We start from the raw sequence: 22,551 nt of genomic DNA on the forward strand, positions 1-22,551 counted from the left end.
AATCTTAACCTTTACAGATTGGCTTTTTAACTCAACAGGTGCAATTTAAGGTTACTTTATGTCTTTTTGTGGCTTGATAGCTCATTTCTTTATAGCACTGAGTAATATTCCTTTGGATATACCAGAACTTATCCATTCATCTATAGAAGGATACCTTGGTTGCTTCCAAGTTTTAAAAATTATAAAACTGCTAGAAACATCATGTGCAGGTTTCCATGTGGACATACGTTTTCTACTCATTTTGGCAAGTATTGAGGAAAACAATTGCTGAGTCCTATGATATGAGTATATTTAGTGTTGTAGAAACTGCCAAACTTTTCCAAAGTAGCTGCACCATTTTTCATTCTTACCAGCAGTGAATGGGAGTTCCTATTGTTTCATGTTCTTGTCAGCATTTGGTGGTGTCAGTGTTTAGATTTCCACCATTCTGATAGGTGTGTAATGGTGCCTCTTTTCTTATGCTTATTTACCATCTGTATATCTTCTTTGTAAGGTACCTGTTTAGGGTTTTGACCCATTTTTTAATTGGATTGTTTGTTTTCTTACTGTTGAGTTTTGAAAGTTAATTTTATATTTTCAATAATGGTCCTTTATTAGATATGTCTTTTGTAATTATTTTCTCCCGCTCTGTAGCTTGTCTTCTCATTCTTTTGATACTGTTTTTTGCAGAGCAGAAATTTGAATTTTGATGTTATCCAGCTTATCTCTTATTTCTTTAATGGATCATGTCTTCAGTATTGTATCTAAAAAGTTATTGTCATAACCAAGATCATCTAGATTATTTTTATGTTAACCTTCTAGGAGTTTTATAGCTTTGTGTTTTAAATTTAGGTTGGTGATCAGTTTTGAGTTAATTTTCGTGAAGGGTGTAAAGTCTGTGTCATATTTTTGCATGTGAATGTCCAATTATTCCAGTATCATTTGTTTATACACTCTCTTTGCTCCATTATATTGCCTTTGCTCCTTCATCAAAGATCAGTTGACCACAGCTATATGAATCTATTTCTGGGCTCTCTGTTTCATCAGTCTATTTATCTTTTTAATCAATGCCATACTGTCTTGATTAGCTTTATAGTAAGTCTTGAAGTCAGTGGTGTCAGTTTGGTTGTGTGTTTTGTTTTGTTCTGTTGGCAGTTTCTTTAGCTGTACAGAAGTTTTTCTTTTTATTTATTTATTTATTTTAATATATTTTTTATTGACTTCAGAGAGGAAGGGAGAGGGAGAGATAGAAACATCAATGATGAGTGAGTATCATTGATCGGCTGCCTCCTGCCTGCCCCCTACTGGGGATCGAGCCCACAACCAGGGAATGTGCCCTTGACCAGAATCGAACCCGGGACCCTTCTCAGTCCACAGGCTGATGCTCTATCCACTGAGTTAAACCAGCTAGGGCTTATTTATTTTTTTAATCCTCACCCAAGGTTATGCTCATTGATTTTAGAGAGAGAGGAATGGGGGTGTGGGTGGGGAGAGAACGAAACCTGATGAAACAGAGAACATTGATTGGTTGCCTTACCTACGTGCCACAAATGGGGATCAAACATGCAACCCAGATATGTGCCCAGACTGGAAATCAACCCTGTAACCTTTTGGTATACCTGACAACATTCCAACCAACTGAGCAACATCGGCCAGGGCAATGCGCAGAAGTTTGTTAGTTTGATACAGTCCCATTCATTTATTTTTACTTTTATTTTCCTTGCCTATGGGGTCAAATTCATAAAGTCTAAGACTGAGGTCCATAAGTTTTGTATCTATGGTTTCTTATATGTAATTTATTGTTTTAGGTCTTATATTTAGGTCTTTATCCATTTTGAGTTAATTTTTGCATAAGGGACAAACAGAGTAAAAAGATTATACAAAAAAATTAATGCAACAAATACCTGGTTCTTTGAAAAGACTAATGAAACTGGCTAGACTCACTAAGGAAAAAAAAAGAGAAAAGACTCAAAGCAAATATCTCTGTTTTTCATTTTAGCTACTCTAATGGATGTGTTATGGTATATTTTGTGATCCTATTTTGCATTTCCCTAATAATATTGAGCATCTTTCCATGTGCTGTTTGGTAATGTCTGTTCAGATCTTTTGCTTATTTTTTATTGGCTTGTTTTATTTTGTGGCGGTTTGAGAGTTTTTTAAATGTATTTTGGATTAAAGTTCTTTATCAGATATTCTTCCTTTATCAAAAATGTTTTGAACAGATTTTTTTCCATATTAAGTGTAATGTTTCAAAAGTGTCTTTTTGAAGTGCAGAAATGTGGTGTGTGTTTTTTTGTTAATCCTCACCCAAGGATATTTTCCTTATTTATTTATTTATTTATTTAGTTACTGAGAGAGAGAGAGAGAGAGAGAGAGAGAGCTTTCTTCTATTATTTAGAGAGAAAATAAATATGGAAGGGGTGGGGAAAGACAGAGAGAAACATTGATGCCAGAGACACACAGCCACTGGTTGCCTCCTGCACATGCCCGACTGGGCCAGGAATGGAGCCTGCAACCAAGTTATGTGTCCTTGACCAGAATTGAACCTGTGACCCTTTGTCTGCAGACTGACACTCTAACCACTGACCCAAACCAGCTAGGGCAGAAACTTTATTTTAATGAAATTCACTGATTGTGCTTTTGGTCACGTATCTGAGAAATATTTACCAACCCAAGATTAAAAAAACTTTATGTTTGTGTTTTCCATGTGAAATTTAGAAACAGTTTGTCAATTTTTATTAAATGTCCACTTGGATTTTGATTGGGATTTTCTTGAACCTCTTTTTATACATGTTGATTCTTCTATACTTCAAACAAAGAGTGTCTTTATATTTATGTGGGTTTAAATTCTCAGCAAATTTTGTAGTTTTAATTGTACAGTTTTTCACAGCTCTTGTCAGATATATCCCTTTTTCATCTTTTTGTATGTGTGATACTATTCTAAACAGCAGTATTTTAGTACTTTTCTCCACTTTTTTATTGCTAATACATAAAAACAAAACTGATTTTTACATATTGATCTATGTCCTACATAAGGACTACTACTGTCCTTGCTAAATACAGGCTGACAGATGTAGAGGGCAACACCTCATAGACTCAGGCAGTATGTGATTACCAGAGGGAAAGGGAGGTGGGGGGAGGTATAAGGAAGAAAAATGGTATGGATGGGGTCTTGACTTGGGGTGGTGAACACACAATACAGATTATGTGTTAATAGAATTGTACACCTGAAACCTATAGAATTTTATCAACTATTGTCACCCTAATAAATTCAGTAAAAAACAAAGAAATAAACCATAAAAGATTACTGGGGGTGTGTAACTATATAATCTATAATTCTGTCTCTAAACAGGAAGCAAAACTTTTCCTCTTTGTAATGTGAACCCTACTATCTTGAGAGTATCATTTTAATATTGAAATTTCAGATTATATATTAGAGAGAGGCTTTATTCATGGAGACTTAGCACCAGGAGGAGTCAGGACAAGGGAGGAAAATAGTAGGCTTTAGGTCAGCGGTTCTCAACCTGTGGGTCGCGACCCCTTTGGGGGTTGAACAACCCTTTCACAGGGGTCGCCTAAGACCATCGGAAAACACATATATAATTACATATTGTTTTTGTGATTAATCACTATGCTTTAATTATGTTCAGTTTGTAACAATGAAAATACATCCTGCATATCAGATATTTACATGACGATTCATAACAGTAGCAAAATTACAGTTATGAAGTAGCAACGAAAATAATTTTATGGTTGGGGGTTCACCACAACATGAGGAACTGTATTAAAGGGTCGCAGCATTAGGAAGGTTGAGAACCACTGCTTTAGGTGAATCAGAATATTTGTTCAAGGAAGTTGATTAAGTGGCTCTGTAATATTAAGTTTATTTAAGTTGGTATTATAGAACTGCAAAAACTAGGAAACTGTTGAGGGGGTTAGATGTTTTGTGTATTATCATCAGCATGTGTTTTTTTTTTACACTATTGTGGGACTAGTCCTCACATATAGTTTGTCAGTCCTGGTCTTCACTTCCAACCCAGCACTGAAAGTCCTTATGATACAACCTGTCTCACATATTGTAAATGGAGTTTCCTGAAGTACCATTAATCATTTCTCTGTATAAGTTTATTTAAACAATGATCCTTTTAAAAGATAAGCTAGAATGTCACTTTTCTGGTAAAAATTCTCTCCTGGTTTCCTACTGTATTCAGGATTAAAGCCAAGTCTTACCTGTGTGGCCTGGCCCCCTGCCTGCCATTTTTCTTTTCCTTTCACTAAAGGGACACTGCAAGGGACACTCTCACTCTTTCACTTCTTTCAAGTCTCTGTTCCAATGTCCTCTTCAAAATGTCTTCTTTTATCACTCATAGATAAAAAAAAAAGCTATGGTGCTACCTTAAAATAATTACCATTCCTCTTACCTTTATTTTCCTCTATAGTTTTTACTATCTGATATTTTTTATTTTCTTGATTATCTGTTTATCTGATTAGAATATAACTTCAGAAGGACATGGATATCTTTTCAGTACTATGCCCAGCTTCTAGAACAGGGTCTGGCAGAAGTACATACCTAATACATACTGATAAATGAATGCCCTCAGTTATTTCAACAATTTTTTGGTATGTGATCCAGGTTTTCGCTTTGGAATATAAGATCTTCTGTGATCCCAGAGTTAATTCTTTCTAGTTATGACATGACAGGAAGTTAGATATTCTTCCACATTCTAATAGTATTTGATTTTGCACTGTATCAATAGTTTTCCATTTTATAATTTCATTTTGTTGATTTTGCTCTACTCTTCCATGCTTATTTCTGTTTTGAATGGGGATTTTATTGAAAATCCTTTTTTGCTGCATTTTCAAAGTTGAATAACTTAAACATCAGTTTAAAACAATTCACATTTGTTGAATTTGCTGGTGGTAGATTTGATTAATTTAAATTGTATTTAAGTATGCTGAAATTTTTAAAAATATCTAGATGCTGTGATTTTGCTAGTTTCTTGAAAATATATACTTATTTCAGTTGCTTCAAAAAAGTATTCTAAATTCTGAGGCGTCTGAAAGGAGATCTTTGGAGGTATTGTTTGTAGTTGGACACAGAGTACAATAAATGTTTCGTTTGTAGAATATTTGCACATACCTATCTTATAGATCCTAACATTTGAAAGATCCTTGCTGGGGGTGAGAGGGGAGTGCGGGCTAGAAGTCAATGGGGGGAAAAAGGGACACCTGTAATACTTTCAACAATAAAGATAAATTTAAAAAACCAACAGGATAGTATTAAAGATTTGTGATGACTTCTATTACTTTTTGGTTCATTGCTGGGAGTGGGAGAGGTAAGAAAGTGAATCAATGCCAGTTTATTCACACTTCCATTTCAAATACTTTAATGTGATCTCTAATAGGAATCTCATATTTTTGTTTTTGTTTTTAAATAACCCATAGAAGTTATAGTATATGAGTCATTATATTTTCTTTTTCTGTCACAAGCTTATTTTTAACTACATATATTTTCAGATGATTTGTATCCTCTGGGCATTCTAAATCCTGACTGAATTACTATTTCAGTTATTTTCAACCCTTTTTATCTAATAGCACTCATAAACTACTTACTTAAATTCCGCAGCACACCAAAAATGTATTATATTTTTTGCCCATCTGACAAAAAAAATAGGTGTAATTTTGATTCATTCACACTGGACGGCTATTGTTGTGTTGACTGTTGTCATTTTTTAAATTTGATAATCTAAGAGAAAAGAGGTTAGGTATTGTATGTTTTAAAAATTCTTGTGGCACACTGAAAATTGCTGGACTATTCAGATACACATGAAAACTCCAAATAGTTGTATTTCCATAGTTATAGTGTTTTCATGAGAACTACATGTAGTGGAAAAGCACTCCTTTCTCTTTTTCTCTGAAAGATAAGTTCAATTTAATTAATTAGTTAAGGATACAAAACTTAACAAAAATCAAGTAGACTCACAGAGCAGAAATAGAGCATCATATCTTACTATGTTTTTCCATGGCCCCTAGATTGTGCAGTAGCCAGGAACACTTTATGACAAGTTTAGGGTCTTGCAGATATGAAGGTTCAATCCTTTGCTGTTCCTTAGGCTCTTTATATTCTAAGCTTACATCACCATTAATGAAGTACATGCTTCAAATAATTTAAGTCTTCAGTAATAAATATGTTTCTCCAGGACACAATGTGTATGGGGAAGTAGTGGGAGGGGGAGTAGGTTCAATGTTCAGGAGACCTTGAGTAGTGAGGCATTATAATATTGACTTTGTGGTCCAAGAACCACAATGGAAAATCTGTTTCATGGTTTTAAGATTCTATGGGGGAAAATCTTATTCAGAAGTGGTTTAGTGAGAGAACCAAATTATAAATACTTTGTAGGGTAATATTCTTGCTCAATGGTTTAAGAGTGGAACCAAGAAAAAAATGTACATCAATATTTACTTTTGCAACTAACATAAAACTGCTCAGAATATTTTTGTAGGAAAAAATTAGCAAAAATCACTCATTACCTCCTAGATATTAAAACAAAAAATGAGAAAAACCTGATATTTACATTAATATTAGTAAAGTTGAACACATTAAAATAGCCATTTATAGTTTTTATTTGGTCAATATCTACTCAAGCTCTTCTGTCATTAGGGCAGATTTGGTTCTTGGTGAGGACCCTCAACTTCTCACTTTGTTCTGATATGGGAGAGAGAGAGAGAGAGAGAGAGAGAGAGAGAAAGAGAGAGAGAGTTCTAGTCTCTCTTCCTGTTATAATGCCAGCGTGAGGGTCCCACCCTCATGACCTCATATAAATCTAATAATTACACAAAGCCCCACTTCTAGATACTGTCACTTCAGAGGTGAGGTTAGGGCTTCAAAATAAACTTCAAAGGGGTGAAAACATTCAGTCCATAATACGTTCTTTATCCTATATCTTGTCTATTTCCACCTGAAGAGGGTAATTCTGTTTATTTTTAATTTATTTTTATTATGAAAATTACTTACTGTAAATCATCTGACATCAAAGAACACAAAGTAAATAATGAAAGTTCTTTCTTTAATCTTCAGTAATCCCATTTCCTAGGAATAGCTAATATTATCTGCCAGAATATACAAAAAGTTGTCATCAGTATGTATACATGCATATGTAACTGATATTTTACATTTAGATCGTCAGTTAAGCTGTGTGTGTGTTTAGTGTAAAGCAGAGATGTCTCCCAGTATTTAGCTGTCTTTTTAGCATGTCATGACTAATTCATTATCCCCCCCCACTCATCTATAATAATAAAAGCGTAATATGCTAATTAGACTGGACAGCTGAATGACTTTCTGGACAACCTTCCGGACAAAGCCAGGGCTATAAGGGCTGAGGCAGCCTCTGCGGCTGTGAAGGTCGAGGCAGCCACCGAGACTGCGAGGGCCAAGCCCCTTGCATGAATTTCATGCATAGGGCCTCTAGTACAACATAATTAACTGTATTATATACCATACTAGAGGCCCGGTGCATGAAATCAGCGAACAGGTGGGATCCCTAGGCCTGGCCGGCGATCAGGGCCAATCGGGACCGGGCTAGTCGGGGCCTGCCGGCTGGGGGGAGAGACAGGGCATGGGAGGTTGGCCGCAGGCCCCAATGGGGGAGCCAGCCTTCGGCCCCCCTGAGAAAGGGACTGCATCTGCTGCCACCCAACCCTGATTTCCTGTCCCAGCGCAGGGCACAAAGGCCCTGGCGGGGTCGGGAGAGGAGGCAACAGTTGTCAGGCCAGGCGTGGAAGGAACGGACGCCAGACGCAGATGCTGGAGCCCTGCCACCGTGCATTTCCCCGCCTCCCTTCATCCTCCTTCCCCCACCACCATACTGCCACTGAGGCCTGCCAGCCAGGGGGGTGGAACTGAGGGAGGTTTGCTGGATGCGGGAGGGACCGCGGGAGGTTGGCTGCTGGCCCCGAGGAGGGGGTCAGCCCTCCGCCCTCCTGGAAAAGGGACTGTGTCCTCCGCCACCCATCCCCAGTTTCTCATCCCAGCCCGGGGCCTGCTGGCCAGGGGGAGGGACCACAGGAGGTTCGCCGGCCAGGGGCAGGTTGGCTGTGATAGTGCACTGACCACCAGGGGTCAGCTCCTGCTTTGAGCATCTGTCCTCTGCTGGTCAGTGTGCGTCATAGAGACTGGTCGTTCGGTAGTAATGGTCACTTGGACTTACATGTATATAGATGCCATTATATATGTTGGTCTGTGTATTTTCAATTGTTTTAAGATACTAATAGTACGATTTTTATTGTTTTTACTTTAATATTTTTCTCTCTCCAACTGGACCTTTGTTGCTTTTGAAATATTTCTTAGCTATTATGGTCCTTTGTCTAGTTTCAAGAATTTTTATCAGGCTTTTCACTTCAATTGCGTAAAATTTGTGTGTTAATATGGGGAGATTTGCCCTTTATATAGTATTAGGTGTTTTCATCCAGGAATATGACATAGCTTTTATTTATTCCAGTCAATCATTCAGTTTTATAGGTTCTTTACAGCTTTATTTATGGGTGTTTTAAATATTAATGCTTTGCAAATATTAAGCTTTTTTCTGCAATAAATTTGTAAATGTAACCACCTATTATAACACGATGCTTTTATATTTTTGCATGCTTTGTAAGCAACCATATTATTGGTTCTAATATCCTTTACTTGCCTTCTTAAGTTTTTCAGGTAATGGGTTTTCAAATTATGTCTGTTCCTTTCTAATATTTTTTTTTTCTGTTTCTTTCTCTTATTTCCTTACATTGGACTTTTCAGTCTCAATTAAACAATGATAATAAACCATCTTGCCTTGATTCTTCTTTAATAGCTATATCCCCTTTCTATTTTATTGTGATACCATTTTCGAAGAATCAACTTTATTTTTAAGAATCCTTTTCTCAATTGTTCAATTTTTAAAAAAAATCAGATTATTAATGAATGTTAAACTTTATTAAATGTCTTTTTAGCATCAAATGAAAAAGTTGTGTGAGATTTCAGTGTGATGAGTAGCCTCAAATATTCTTACATTCTTAGAGTTTCTACTTGCTCTTTGAGTCTTTTTCTTTTATTTCATAGTATGTGAGTATTTTAATTAATATTCAAAAATTACTCTTTAATTGTCTTTATATTTTCTGGTTTAGTACTAGGCTTATGATATAGGTTGCTAAAATCCATTAGAATAATTATGTTTTATGTCTCAGATTAATTTTAAAAACTTAGTAATTATCTACACTTGAAAGCATGTCAGAGCATGATGGTAAACTTTTTGGAGCATGATACTTTTTTGAGACAATGCTTTAAAAACCCCTTTTTCTTCCATAGCTGATAAGAATTGTTAGTACATTTTTGTAATATCCTCAGTCATTTTTTTTTGGATGGTAAAATTTGCCCTCTTTTATCTATCTATTATGCTCGTCCTCATTTATTTTTCATAAATTTATTAATTTATGTGTTTTTTTCTCTCTCAAAAAGGTTCATGGAAATAATTTGTAAAGTTTTTGTTGTCACTTAGAAATGTTTGAACGTATTTAAGCAGATTTTTCTTCAGTGATACCCTTCTGCATTTCTGTATTCATTTAAAAATATTTAGACATAACTCTAAACTTTAAAGGTGTTGTTTATACTTTCTATTTTGAGTGCTTATATTGGTTTACTTCTTAGTTTGAGATTTTTTGTGGTGGGGGGGGATTAGGGGTCAGAACGCATATGTGAGTTGTAAACTCTCCAAGGACTATGTTTTATATTTTAATATAGTTGTCAGTGATCAGTGTCTTATTTGACTTTAGTATTCATGAATATCAGTCTTATTTCTCTTAAAATTATTTAGATTTGGTCCATTGCTTTTAGGAAGAAAATTAGTATTATAAGGAAAAAGTTTGTTGTAATTTTATTTTAACTTACACTTGTGGCATTTTTTTTTCTTTATCTGTGAAATGGGAAAATTTATTTTACTTTTTTGTTTGTTTTCTAAATTAATGTTTTCTGTCAGTTGGTGTATCTTAAATTAAGTTTTTATAGAGATTTTGATAGAGAGGACCTTTAAAGGAAGATACTTTGGTATTATATGTGGTTTAACAGATCTACATGAATTAGTTATATATTGCTGAGTAACAAATTACTCTAAAACTTAGTAGCTTTAGAAGAACATAGACTTGTTATCTCTTAGTTTCTTTGGGCCAGGAATCAAGTCATGGCTTAGCTAGGTTCTTTGCTTCAGAGTCTTATGAGAATGCAGTCATGGTGTCAGCTCAGGGCTGGGATCTCAACTGAAGACTTGACTGGGGCAGGATCTGCTTCCAAGCTTACTCTTGGCCCAATCTAGTGTTTTTTCCACTGCAACACATATCGTTGGGTATTTACTTTATTTAAAAGTCACTCTTTGGGTCTTACATCCAACCCCAAGAACATGTGTGTGAGTATGTGTACCCATAGGAGGGGAAGAAAGGAGGGAGAGTAAAAAAAGGGGAGGATGATTTTAGCACAATATATTTTTAAGAACTATATTTTTTTTTCCCCCTATAGGTGCCTTAGCTGGACCAATTATTGTGGAGCCACATGTCACAGCAGTATGGGGAAAGAATGTTTCATTGAAGTGTTTAATTGAAGTGAATGAAACTATAACCCAAATTTCATGGGAAAAGGTACATGGCAAAGGTTCACAGACTGTTGCAGTTCACCATCCTCAATATGGATTCTCTGTTCAAGGAGAGTATCAGGGAAGAGTCTTGTTTAAAAACTATTCACTTAACGATGCAACAATTACTCTACATAACATAGGATTTTCTGATTCTGGAAAATACATATGCAAAGCTGTTACATTCCCACTTGGAAATGCTCAGTCCTCTACAACCGTAACTGTATTAGGTAGGTATGCTTGAGTTATGTGTTTTGGGGTAGTTGTGAGGATTATACTAAAAATATTTTAAAGAATTCAAAATTATTGAAATTATATATAAATTTAGGTTTAAAATAAGTTTTTCAAGTTCTGTATTAAAATCCTTTGATTCTAAGTTCTTAAGTTAAACAAACTCTTTTCTCTACCTACCTACCTATCTATCTATCTATGTAATTGTATGTAGGTCTTAGCTATTTTACTTTTTTCATGAGATTATATTTTATTTATACTAAGTGCTGAGTTTTTTTTTACATACTTCCAAAAAGTATTTTTATTGATTTTAGAGAGGAAGAGAGAGAGAGAAATATCAATGATGAGAGAGACTCATTGATCAACTGTTGTCTGCATGTCCCCACTAGGGATCTAGGCTGAAACCAGGGCATCAAACCATGACCTCCTAGTTCAAAGGTCAGCACTCAACCACTGAGCCACACTGGCTGGGTATGCCATACTTTTTAAAACATATGTTTTTATTGCCCTAGCTGGTTTGGCTCATGGACTGAAGGATCCAAGTTTGATTCCAGTCAAGGTCACATGCCAGGTTGCAGGGTTGCAGGCTCGATCCCCAGTAGGGGGTGTGCAGGAGGCAGCTGATCAATGATTCTATCTCATCATTGATGTTTATAGCTCTCTCTCCCTCTCCCTTCCTCTCTGAAATCAATAAAAAAATATATTTGAAAAGAGAATCCATGGTATATTACTGGTTGGCAAACTATTTCCTGAGGGACAAATATGGCTGGCCACTTGTTTTTGAGAATAAAGTTTCATGGAAACACACCCATACTCATCAGTTACATGTTGTCTGTGGCTGCTTGATGCCACAACAGCAAAGTCAAATAGCTATACCGTACGACCTACAGAACCTAAAATAACTACTATCTGACTCTTTACTGAAAAATGTTTGCTGACTCCTGGTACAGAGGTATTATTGCTTATTCAACTAGTCCCCTATGCTCATCAAATTATGTTATACTAGAGGCCCGGTGCACAAAATTTGTGCACTGGGGGGGCAGGGGTTGTCCCTCAGCCCAACCTGCACCCTCTCCAATCTGGGACCCCTCAAGAGATGTCCGACTGTCGGTTTAGACCCGATCCCACAGAGATTGGGCCTAAACCGGCAGTCGGACATCCATCTCACAATCCAGGACTGCTGGCTCCTAACTGCTTCTGCCTGCCAGCCTGATCACCCCCTAACTGCTCCCTTGCTGGCCTGATCGCCCACAACTGCCCTCCCCTGCCAGCCATCTTGTGGTGGCCATCTTGTGACATTGTCAGGGTGGCCATCTTATAACGACATAGGAGCGGCCATCTTTTGTGGCAGCCATCTTGTGATGACGTGGGGGTGGCCATCTTGTGATGACGTGGGCATGCCATCGTGTGATGATGTGAGGGCGTGATGGTCACCTAGGCTTTTATTAGTACAGACTAGAGGCCCGATGCACGAAATTCATGCAAGGGGCTCGGCCCCTGCCCACCACGGTGGCTGCTTCTGCCTCAGCCCCCGCAGTCCTGGCTTCGTCTGGAAGGTTGTCCGGAAGGATGTCTGGAAGGCCGTCCGGAAAGACATCTGGTCTAATTAGCATATTACGCTTTTATTATTATCATAAAATACTAGTAGGAAAAAAAAATTGAACAAAACATATAATAGTGACACTGCAGGAGGAGCGTGATAGCGTTCCTGGCACTTTTGGCGAAAGACAGGAGGAGCGCGATCACGCTCCCGGCACTCTAGGGGTTAATGCAGTAATTTTAGGGTCTCTTGAATGCAGGAAAACAATTTGGTCCAAATTTGTTATATATATACTAGAGGCCTGGTGCACGAGATTCATGCATGGGCGGGGGGAGGGGGGGTCGCTCAGCCTGGTCTGCACCTTCTCCAATCTGGGATCCCTCTCACAATCCAGAACCACTGGCTCCTAAGCGCTCACCTGCCTGCCCAATGTCCCTAACTGCTTTCCTACCTGCCTGATGCCCCTAACTGCTCCCTGGCCAGCCAGATGGCCCTAAGTGCTCTCCCCTCCTGGCCTGCTCCCCCTAACTGCTCTCTCCTGCCAGCCTGATCCTCCTAACTGCTCTCCCCTCCTGGCCTGATCCCCCTAACTGCCTATTTGCTCTCCCCTCCTGGCCTGATCCTCCTAACTGCCTAACTGCTCTTCTTTCCTGGCCTGATTCCCCTAACTGCCTATCTGCTCTCTCTTCCTCTCATGCCTTCAGACCCCAGGTAGGAGTGCTGAGAGCTCTCTGCCGAGGCCCCGCCCCAGTCCTGACACCCCCCTCCAGGCCAGGCGGTACAGTGGGCCTGAGCATGCCTCCGCCGGTGGGGGGGGGCTGCCCCCGGCAGCAGCCTCATGTCTCAGTGGCGCAAGTCCCTGCCCACCAGCTTCTGTGCGCACGCAGCTTGTTGAATAGTCGTGACTGGGACACCATTAGGACCAATTAGCATATTACCTCTCTATATATAGATTTTTATATTGAGAGATAGTATGCAAAAATATAAATAAAATAAAAATTTTGAGAAACTTATATGTTTAAGACACTATCCTAACGAGTTGTGAGAAAATATAACTTACATTTATGAAAATTGCTATTTTTGAGAAGTATTTTGATTGGAAGGCAAGGCATAAATATCTGAAAAATCAAGTACAGGCCATATTAAGTTCAGTGTCAAGAACATAATAGATAGTTTGTATATGGAAGAGAGAGCTGGTGGGAATAATTTATTTTTGCTTTAAACTTTAGGAATTTCTCCTAAATTAATGCAGTACTCAGTGCTTTAAAACTCAAGACTGTTTACAGTATAAGACTAATCATAATTTTACCCATGCTTACTTCTTGAACTTCACCTATTTCATTCCTTTCTGTTTCTCTCGCAGAACTCAAATTTTATAATCCTAGTAAACTATTTGTAGTTCTTTTAACACCTGTCCACGTTTTTATATGTTTGTCATTCTGCCTTGATTGCCTTGTTTTTCCTTCTATCTCTCTCTTCCTACGTTCTTCTATTTAACCACTGTCCATCAAAACACATTCTTTTGGAAGCCATTCTTGAAAGATCTACTCCCTCCACAATTTGATGATTTTTATTCTTTTGCCATTGTATCTAGAGCGTGACTATATTGTAGCAGTTACCATACTGTTCATTATATTTTTTCCCCACTGTAAACATGTGGTGGGCTACAACTTTGCACTTTAAAATCTAACATGATATCCCTCAAGCATGTAACAGTCCCTAGTTAATAGCAGTCTCATACGTTAATGTTATTTAAGAAAGATATAGGAATGGACTGGTGAACTTGTCAGTTTAGAAATGTTTTGTATAAAAAATAGTTGCCAGTTCTTGAATGGTGGGTAGGTTTGGGGTAGGCAAAAAGGAAAGACGTATAGGGAGTGAACTAACAGAGGCAGGTAGAAAACAATACACACTAGGGCAGAATTTCTTCAAAGTCAGCATTGTTGAAATTTGGGCCTGGAATTTGTTGGGCTGTGCTATCCTGTCATTGTAGACTGGTTAGCAGCCTTAATGGCTTTTCCCACTAGATGCTAGTAGCAGTTCCTCAGTTGTACTAACTTAGAATATCACCAGACATTGCCAAGTGTCCTTTGGGGAGAGGGGGAGAGCAGGAGAACACTCACTGTTGAGAACCCCCATTAGTGGAAACATTGAATAATTTCTTGATTGTTCAAAGAATTAAAGGATAGAAAGGTAGAGTAGAACCACATTAAAGTAACTTGAATGTTAGGATGGGGAATTTGATCTGTATATTACTAGACATTTGAACTTAGTATACAATGTTGTGCCGCTTCTCACCTCCCTTCTATTCTCAGGCTCTTGCTGTTTTAAAGTGTGGTTCATGAACTATGCAGCATTGATATCACTTTGGAGCTTGTTAAAATACAGAATTTCAGTTACCTATCAAACTTATTGAGTGATAAATCTACATTTTATCAGGATCCCTAAATGATTTGGGTGCACAGTAAAGTTTGAGAAACACTGCTTTGACCACCTTCTCACCTTGCTTAGAGGGATGACTTAGACCTGATTTAGGTAGTAATGTGATAAAAGTTGTGATTCAGGATCATCAGTCTGGTGTTTTTGATTAATTACAATGAAGAGGTCCTGAAATTATAATGCTGCAGCCATGAGGTTGTGAGGGCTTGAAATTCATTTACTAATTTCTGCCACTTGACTGAAGAAGGGAGCTATTATAAAGGAATAACTAGCAGATCTTTGTAACTGGCTGAATATAAGAAATAAGGGAGGTTTGAAAAATAACAGGTCTTGAACCTTGGTGATTGAGTAAATTATGTTACCATTAATTTAAATGGGAATTTCTTTGAAAAACAGGTGTTAGTGATTGGTAGCAAGATGATAAATAGTTCAACATTTGTTTTTTTGAGTTTGAAAATATATAGGCAAAAAATACCAGGCAGATGGTTAGAAAATGTAGAGTCAAGCCTTATATCAAAGTTGGAGAAAATTAGGGATCATCTGGGTAAGTAGTGTTTATCAGATAAAAGATTTTAAGGGAAATACAGAAAATGATTGAAGGCCTTTGATAGAAAGTGTCTAACATTAAGGTTACTTATACCGGGGGAAAAATAGGTGGCATGCACATTCCATTGAATAAATATTAGTGATATTCTGTTTTAACAGTGTCAGTTCTATACTTATATTTTACTTTTAAATATGCTTTATATATTTTTGCTGCACAAATGAATCATCAAGTAGTAGAACTACTTTTTTTCCTTTCAGAGTAATAATACCTTTAATTTCATAGTGGAAATTATGGTCCATTTCACAGTAATTTTTGTACATGCTGATTTTGAGAAGGACTCATCTGTCACTAGGAGAGCCATCTTTGTAGTGTTTCTATAAAATCTTGGCTGCTTATTTGCCCTGGCTCGTGATCATCTTTTGTTCCAAGACTTACCATAAAAGTGTGAGTCTATATGTTATATGCAGTTACTCCTAAATTTATGAAATATGTCTAGATGTGGCTTGGAAGGATATAAATATATTCTTAATTGACATGCAATTTTTTTTTTTAATTTGAACAGTTGAACCCACTGTGAGCTTGATAAAAGGGCCAGATTCTTTAATTGATGGAGGAAACGAAACAGTAGCAGCCATTTGTATTGCAGCAACTGGAAAACCAGTTGCACATATTAACTGGGAAGGTGATCTTGGTGAAATGGAATCCACTACAACTTCCTTTCCAAATGAAACAGCTACAATTGTCAGCCAATACAAGCTGTTTCCAACCAGATTTGCTCGAGGAAGGCGAATTACTTGTGTTGTAAAACATCCAGCCTTGGAAAAGGACATCCGATATTCTTTCATATTAGATATACAATGTAAGTATATGGTAACATTTGCTTTTTAAACATGTGATGCATTTTGTTTTCATTTTCTTCCTTTAAAATTATTCTGTATCAAACTGTGTTTAATTTTAATATTTAATATGCAGAAATTCTTACAGCTTTTCGTTACTGACATTTTCCCCCTTAATTTAAAAATATTTTTGTGGAAATTTCATTTAATCAGAACAGTTTTTATCAGTTTGTAAAGATGGACAATGATATTAAAGATATTCTCTAACTTAGAATTATTTAGCTTTATCCTTTTTTAGACCTTAAGAATAAGGTGGACTTAAGCAAATTGTGGAAATTTATACATCAAAATGTACAGTACTTAGAGACAACTACTTCGCCAGTCCAATTATTTTAGCTGTTATTCAGTTTTATTGATGCCACTCAGAATGTTTTCTCTTTTCTCAGCAAAAATCTTTTACTTCCTAAATGCATTTAAATTATTTTGAAAAATCTATATTCTTTCAGTATTCGAACCTAATTTTATTGATTGTGTAAGATTCTCATATAGGTAAAATAATATTTTGACACATCATTGGGATAATAATCATTATAAATAAGTTTAAAGTTGGCCTACCTTGTATTTTTTTGTTATGGGATACTCTGTTGTGTTTATGTTTGTATGTGTGTATACTTTTCCCTTTATATTTTTGCAAAGCATTTTAAAAGTTGAGCAAGAGAAAAACTGATGGTGCATATCAATAAGGGCAAAGAAAGTGAAAATTAAGCATATTAGAAATAAATTCTTTTAGGTTCTACTGTCATTTCCATCATTGTACAGATCATAAATGTAGATAGGTTTATGAAGTTCTGATTTTTGTGGGGGTTTTTATATAATGCATGGAACTTAAAATTAGTTAGACTTGGTGTAATGGTTTCTAAAGCTAATTCTAAAGATTTTTAAAAAACATTTATAGGATTAAACTTGAGAAGATACCTATGTGAATGTTATTACCATTGTATTCTTCAATATGAGTACCTTGTTGTCTCCTTACTTCTGAGGAGAATCCAATTAAAGTTTCCCCTCTTTCTTACCTTACTTTCAGACTCTTAACTTTTTCCTTTTTCTTGTAAAATGCAGATGTTAATTGTAAGCACTATTGATATTTTCTTAGATATATTTTCTTTTTCTGTATCTAATCATTACTGAAATTTTCTTCCATTTGTATTATGTATATTATTTTTTGTTTGCTTGAATGCAATCCTAAATATATAAATACATTTTTTCTAGTATAAGATATTGTAATTATTATTTAGATTTATTACCATGCTCCTAAAATGTTGTTAGAGTGCTTATGGCTTTTTCCTCTTAATAGGGACCATAAAACATGTGAACAAAGTTTAAGAAGATATAATCTTATATCTAAAATTCATCTCTCAAAATCTGGAGGTATTCTTTGGGGATACGTTAATATATCTCCCCTCCTTTTAAAGTAAAACTCACAGATATCTATACTATTCTTTCAGCAACATTTTTAGTACCAATTTTAAGTTTCAAAAATGTTTGTTAATTCTTGGAATGTATAAGAGGCAGGCATTTCTTTTTTAGAATTCTAAAGTAATTGTACCTTAGTGAAAGTTTAATTTTTTACTACCTTTTTATAAACCTTGCTTGATAGTAGGTCAAGCTTTTCTGGCATAGTTACAGACTAATATAGTCTCTCTCTAACCTCCCATCTGACCATGTACTATTCATATAATTTACTATGTCGTTCACAGAAACATGGAGGGTCCCTGTACCTTATATTAGTTCCTTACAGAAGTCTTTCATGACATCCCCAACCTCATCCCCGATCTAAATTAAGCCCTTCCTCTTGTCTTCTCTGTTAGCATCCTATTCTTTTCCATAATAGATTTTAGGTAAATAGGTTTAAATGCCATGTCTCATTGTCAAATTAAGAACTGAAATGTATTTTCATATATACCTATATTTTTCATAATAGGGTTCTTTAAATTTTGCTTTTGGTGATTATAGATTTGTGGATATTCTTACATTCAGTGTTTATAATAACAAGAACTGTAAGTGCTTGTAGTTGCTTAATGTTTGGGTACTCATTGTTCATTTATTTACTCATTTGGTCAACTAATATTTATTGAGTACTGTCTTCCACATTGGTTATGTACATTGAGAGAAGAAAAATTTATTTCTGTTCTTCTAAAGTTTAATTTACTATGTTTATGCTTTACCATTGTATGTTGTATTTATCATTAACAAAAAATAATCTGTTCTGTCATGAATTTATTTTATAGATGCTCCTGAAGTTTCAGTAACTGGCTATGATGGAAATTGGTTTGTAGGAAGAAAAGGTGTTAATCTCAAGTGTAATGCTGATGCAAATCCACCACCTTTCAAATCTGTGTGGAGCAGGTAATAATGTTAGATACTTGTAAATTTATTTATTTAAAAGTGAAAAGAATTTCTAAGTGCTTAAAGTTGTCTTTTATCAGTGTAATACATGATTATATTAATAGGTGAAAATTAAAGTAAGGGTTTCTAAGTGTTCTATTGCACCTCCCCCCACCTTCCTACCAACCACAATTCTGTTCCTCAGAGGCTACTTTAGCAGTTCCTTCTGATAGTTACTATTATAGGTCTTAAACTGCTCCTTCTTCATTTAGTCATTTTTAATGCTACCTACTCACTTCTTATTATGACAGATGAAAATTTAATTTTAGATCTACCCCTTCACACATGTATATACCCATATACATACATATTCCTACCTTTTGTAATCCCAATGAGATTACTTTTTTAAAAATATATTTTTATTGACTTTAGAGAGAAAGGGAGAGGGAGAGAGAGAAACATCAATGATGAGAGAGAATCATTGATTGGCTGCCTCCTGCACGCCCCCTACTGGGGATCGAGCCCACAACCCAGGCATATGCCCTTGACCAGAATCGAAACCAGGCCCTTTCAGTCCACAGGCTGACGCTCTAGCTACTGAGCCAAACTGGCTAGGGTGAGATTAAGTTACTTTTAGTTAAATTTTGTAATTGTTGTTTGCCTCTCTGTGACAGGTAAATATTATTTACTGAGAGCTAAGTAGTGTATTGGAATTCTGTTTTCTTTTGTATAAGCTATTTTCCCCAAGGCTAGTAATTGGCTTGTTTTTACTTGTGTAGCTTACTATGTATATCCATAATTCTCTTTAATTATGAAGTTTTAACTATTACAATAAGGTTTTTATTCATATTTCTCAATGTATAGGGGCTCCTTCAATCTAGAACAGTGATGGCGAACCTATGACACACGTGTCAGAGGTGACACGCGAACTCATTTTTTTGGTTGATTTTTCTTTGTTAAATGGCATTTAAATATATAAAATAAATATCAAAAATATAAATCTTTGTTTTACTATGGTTGCAAATATCAAAAAATTTCTATATGTGACACAGCACCAGAGTTAAGTTAGGGTTTTTCAAAATGCTGGCACGCCGAGTTCAAAAGGTTTGCCATCACTGATCCAGAGAGTTGTATTTTTCAACTGTGGATAATTTTTTTGTTTATTTCCCCTCTTTTTTTTTTTCTGTTTGCTCTTACTGGGACTTCTACTTATTGTATAGTAAATATCCTTTCTTATTTTTCAAATAACTTTTATTCTCTCTAGGAGACTTGCTTGATTTCCCCATTCTCCTTACTCCCTACCCCCATTTAAAAAATTGGGGCACACTTTTATTTTCTAAGAGTATTTTCTTATTCTCTGTTCATTTTCATAGCATACTTTTCTTAGTTTATGGGTATAGTATCTTCTTATTTTATCCTAGGGATACTAGAGTTCTTTCCTCTGCAGAGACTTTTTTTTCTACATGTTGTTTCCTATTTCCTACTAATTCTTTGTTTTGTTTTCTGTCTTTCATTTTGTAGATATTACTTAATTTTCTCAGTTGTCTATTTCACAGAGATGCATTAAGTTAAAATGCTGGTCAGAAACATACTCCATAGAAGGGAGTACTCATTTGTAGATTTCACTCAGAGTGATCAAGTAGAGAGGTGTTTATTTTGGGGGGGAAGCTTCTGATGTCACCCATGGAAAGGTGGAAGTCCTTTTACATGGCCATTCAGTTTAGTTATTGAATTAACCTTCATTCTCTTACCTAAACATAAATGACTGGTATCTGTATAGAGTTGGGTGGAGTCCATTGTTTCGTTTTTTTCAACTTTCAATTAATGTTCTTATCTCTAGTATCTTGCCTCACTCTGGCCTTCTGTAGTACAGTGAGCCAAGCTCCAAATCTGTTGGGAGTTCTTTGGACCAAATTGACTACTTTCTCGTCCATATGCCTCCTTTAAGCACTTCTTTAGCCCAAAGCAGAGCTTTTCAACCTGGTGCTGTTGATATTTGGGGCTAGATTAATCTTTTTTTGTGGGAGGCAGCCGTATGAATTGTAGGATGTTTAGCAGCATCCCTGACCTCTAATCTCTAGAGCCAGTATCACCTCATCTCCCCACCTCTTCCTTTCCTCCCACCCCAGTTGCTGCAACCAGAAATGTTTCTTCCTCTGTTTTCTTTCTTCTAAAAGTTTGTTGAAATATATTATATGATGAATTCTATCTCCTGCTCTCTTTCTCCTCATAGGTTTTTAATAGCTTTAATTCCTTTAACTCTTGTTTTAGGTGGGATTTTGTGAGAGCAAGGAAATAGTATATTTGGTCGATCTGTTGCCTTTAAGCAAATATACAGTTTTAAAAGTAGGGAAGGCCTTTTCATTTACATTTTCTTAAAAGTGGGAAACAGTCATTGGTTAAGATGTGTGATCAAGTATTTCTAAAAGTGAGACAATTCTGAATTCTTATCCTAGTGTCTGTATTTGGAGATGTCTGTTTTTGAGGAAGTCATAAAAGTACTTCATAGAGTTTTTTTGTGAGGGTAGAGACAATGAATATAAATAATATAACATAGGTGCAAGAGCATAGAAGGTGTTTAGAATGTCATTTGCTGCGAGTTCGGTGTGATATTTAGATTTTTCTTAATGTGGTTCATTTGAATAAATAATTTAAAGGATTATAAGACATTTTTATATTTCCCAGAATTAAAGGGATTTGAATTTCAGGCCCAAAGTAGAGATAGTTGGAAAGATAGATATAGTTTATATTTATTCTTTTTTTAAATATATTTTTTTGATTTTTTACAGAGAGGAAGGGAGAGGGATAGAGAGTTAGAAACATCCATGAGAGAGAAACATCCATCAGCTGCCTCCTGCACACCCCCTACTGGGGATGTGCCCGCAACCAAGGTACATGCCCTTGACCGGAATCGAACCTGGGACCCTTCAGTCCACAGGCCGACGCTCTAGCCACTGAGCCAAACTGGTCAGGGCATATATTTATTCTTTTCCTCTTAGTAAAAGAGTTCACCTTTTAAGCTGATGTTTATAAAAATGTTCTTTCCAAAGTTCTCTTATGTTGGGAGTTTTTGTTTTTTCAACCATTAGATTGCCTATATTCTCCATTGCTAAATTAAAATACTGGCAACTATAAAAGATTTTACTGATTGTTCTTCCACCTACTACCCTATGGATCACAGAATGAAATCATCCCTCCTATTCTCCAGTGTTGATTTGCTCCATTCTACCTTTTTATTATTTGTTTTTATTTTCTTTGTAATTAGTTGGTAGTCTCCTGTGTATTTAGGTCATTGAAAGCAAGCATCAGATATTTAGTTTTGCATCTCAGCAACACAGCAGAGGACAGTAGGGTAAATAGTGGAAAGCTGAGTGAGGAAGTGAATGAACTTCTTGAAGATCTGCCTAACTCAAACTATAGTAATTATCTGGGTTTACTTGACTTTTTAACCTCTTATCTAAAAAAAAAGAAAAAAAAAGTAATTTATGGCCTTTACAACCAGTTTCAAAAGAAAAACCTATTGGTGGGGGGGTTTTTTTTGTACCCCAAGGTTGGAAAAATGATATGTAATAATATGCTTAGTTCCACTGTAATGAATGGCTTTAGTGTTCCTATAGTGGAATTTTATTGTGATTTATGGTAATACTAGAGGCCCGGTGTCCCCTCAACCCAGTCTGCACCCTCTCCAATCTGGGACCCCTCGGGAGGTGTCCGACTGCTGGTTTAGGCCCGATCCCCAGGATCGAGCCTAAACCGGCAATCGGACAGCCCTCTCACAATCCGGGACCACTGGCTCCTAACTGCTCACCTGCCTGCCTGCCTGATCACCCCCAACTGCCCACCCTGCTGGCCTAGTTGCCCCCAACAGCCCCCCACACCGGCCTGGTTGCCACTAACTTTACCTCCTCTGGCCTGGTCACCCCCAACAACCCCCCCTGCCAGGCT

At 36.4% G+C, this 22,551-nt stretch overlaps 1 protein-coding gene across 1 annotated transcript in view; it reads left to right on the forward strand.

The window, feature by feature from the left end:
- Positions 1-10,463: 10,463 nt before the first annotated feature.
- The window catches only part of PVRL3 (poliovirus receptor-related 3), a 22,533-nt gene continuing 10,445 nt past the window's right edge, over positions 10,464-22,551 (forward strand). Inside the window, 4 exon segments of the mRNA XM_014541233.1 lie at positions 10,464-10,499; positions 10,501-10,858; positions 15,948-16,244; positions 18,510-18,627. Of these exon segments, the coding sequence (XP_014396719.1) occupies positions 10,464-10,499; positions 10,501-10,858; positions 15,948-16,244; positions 18,510-18,627 (809 nt within the window).

This window comes from Myotis brandtii, unplaced genomic scaffold (assembly GCF_000412655.1).
Source record: "Myotis brandtii unplaced genomic scaffold, ASM41265v1 scaffold1068, whole genome shotgun sequence".
Taxonomy (NCBI): Eukaryota; Metazoa; Chordata; class Mammalia; order Chiroptera; family Vespertilionidae; genus Myotis; species Myotis brandtii.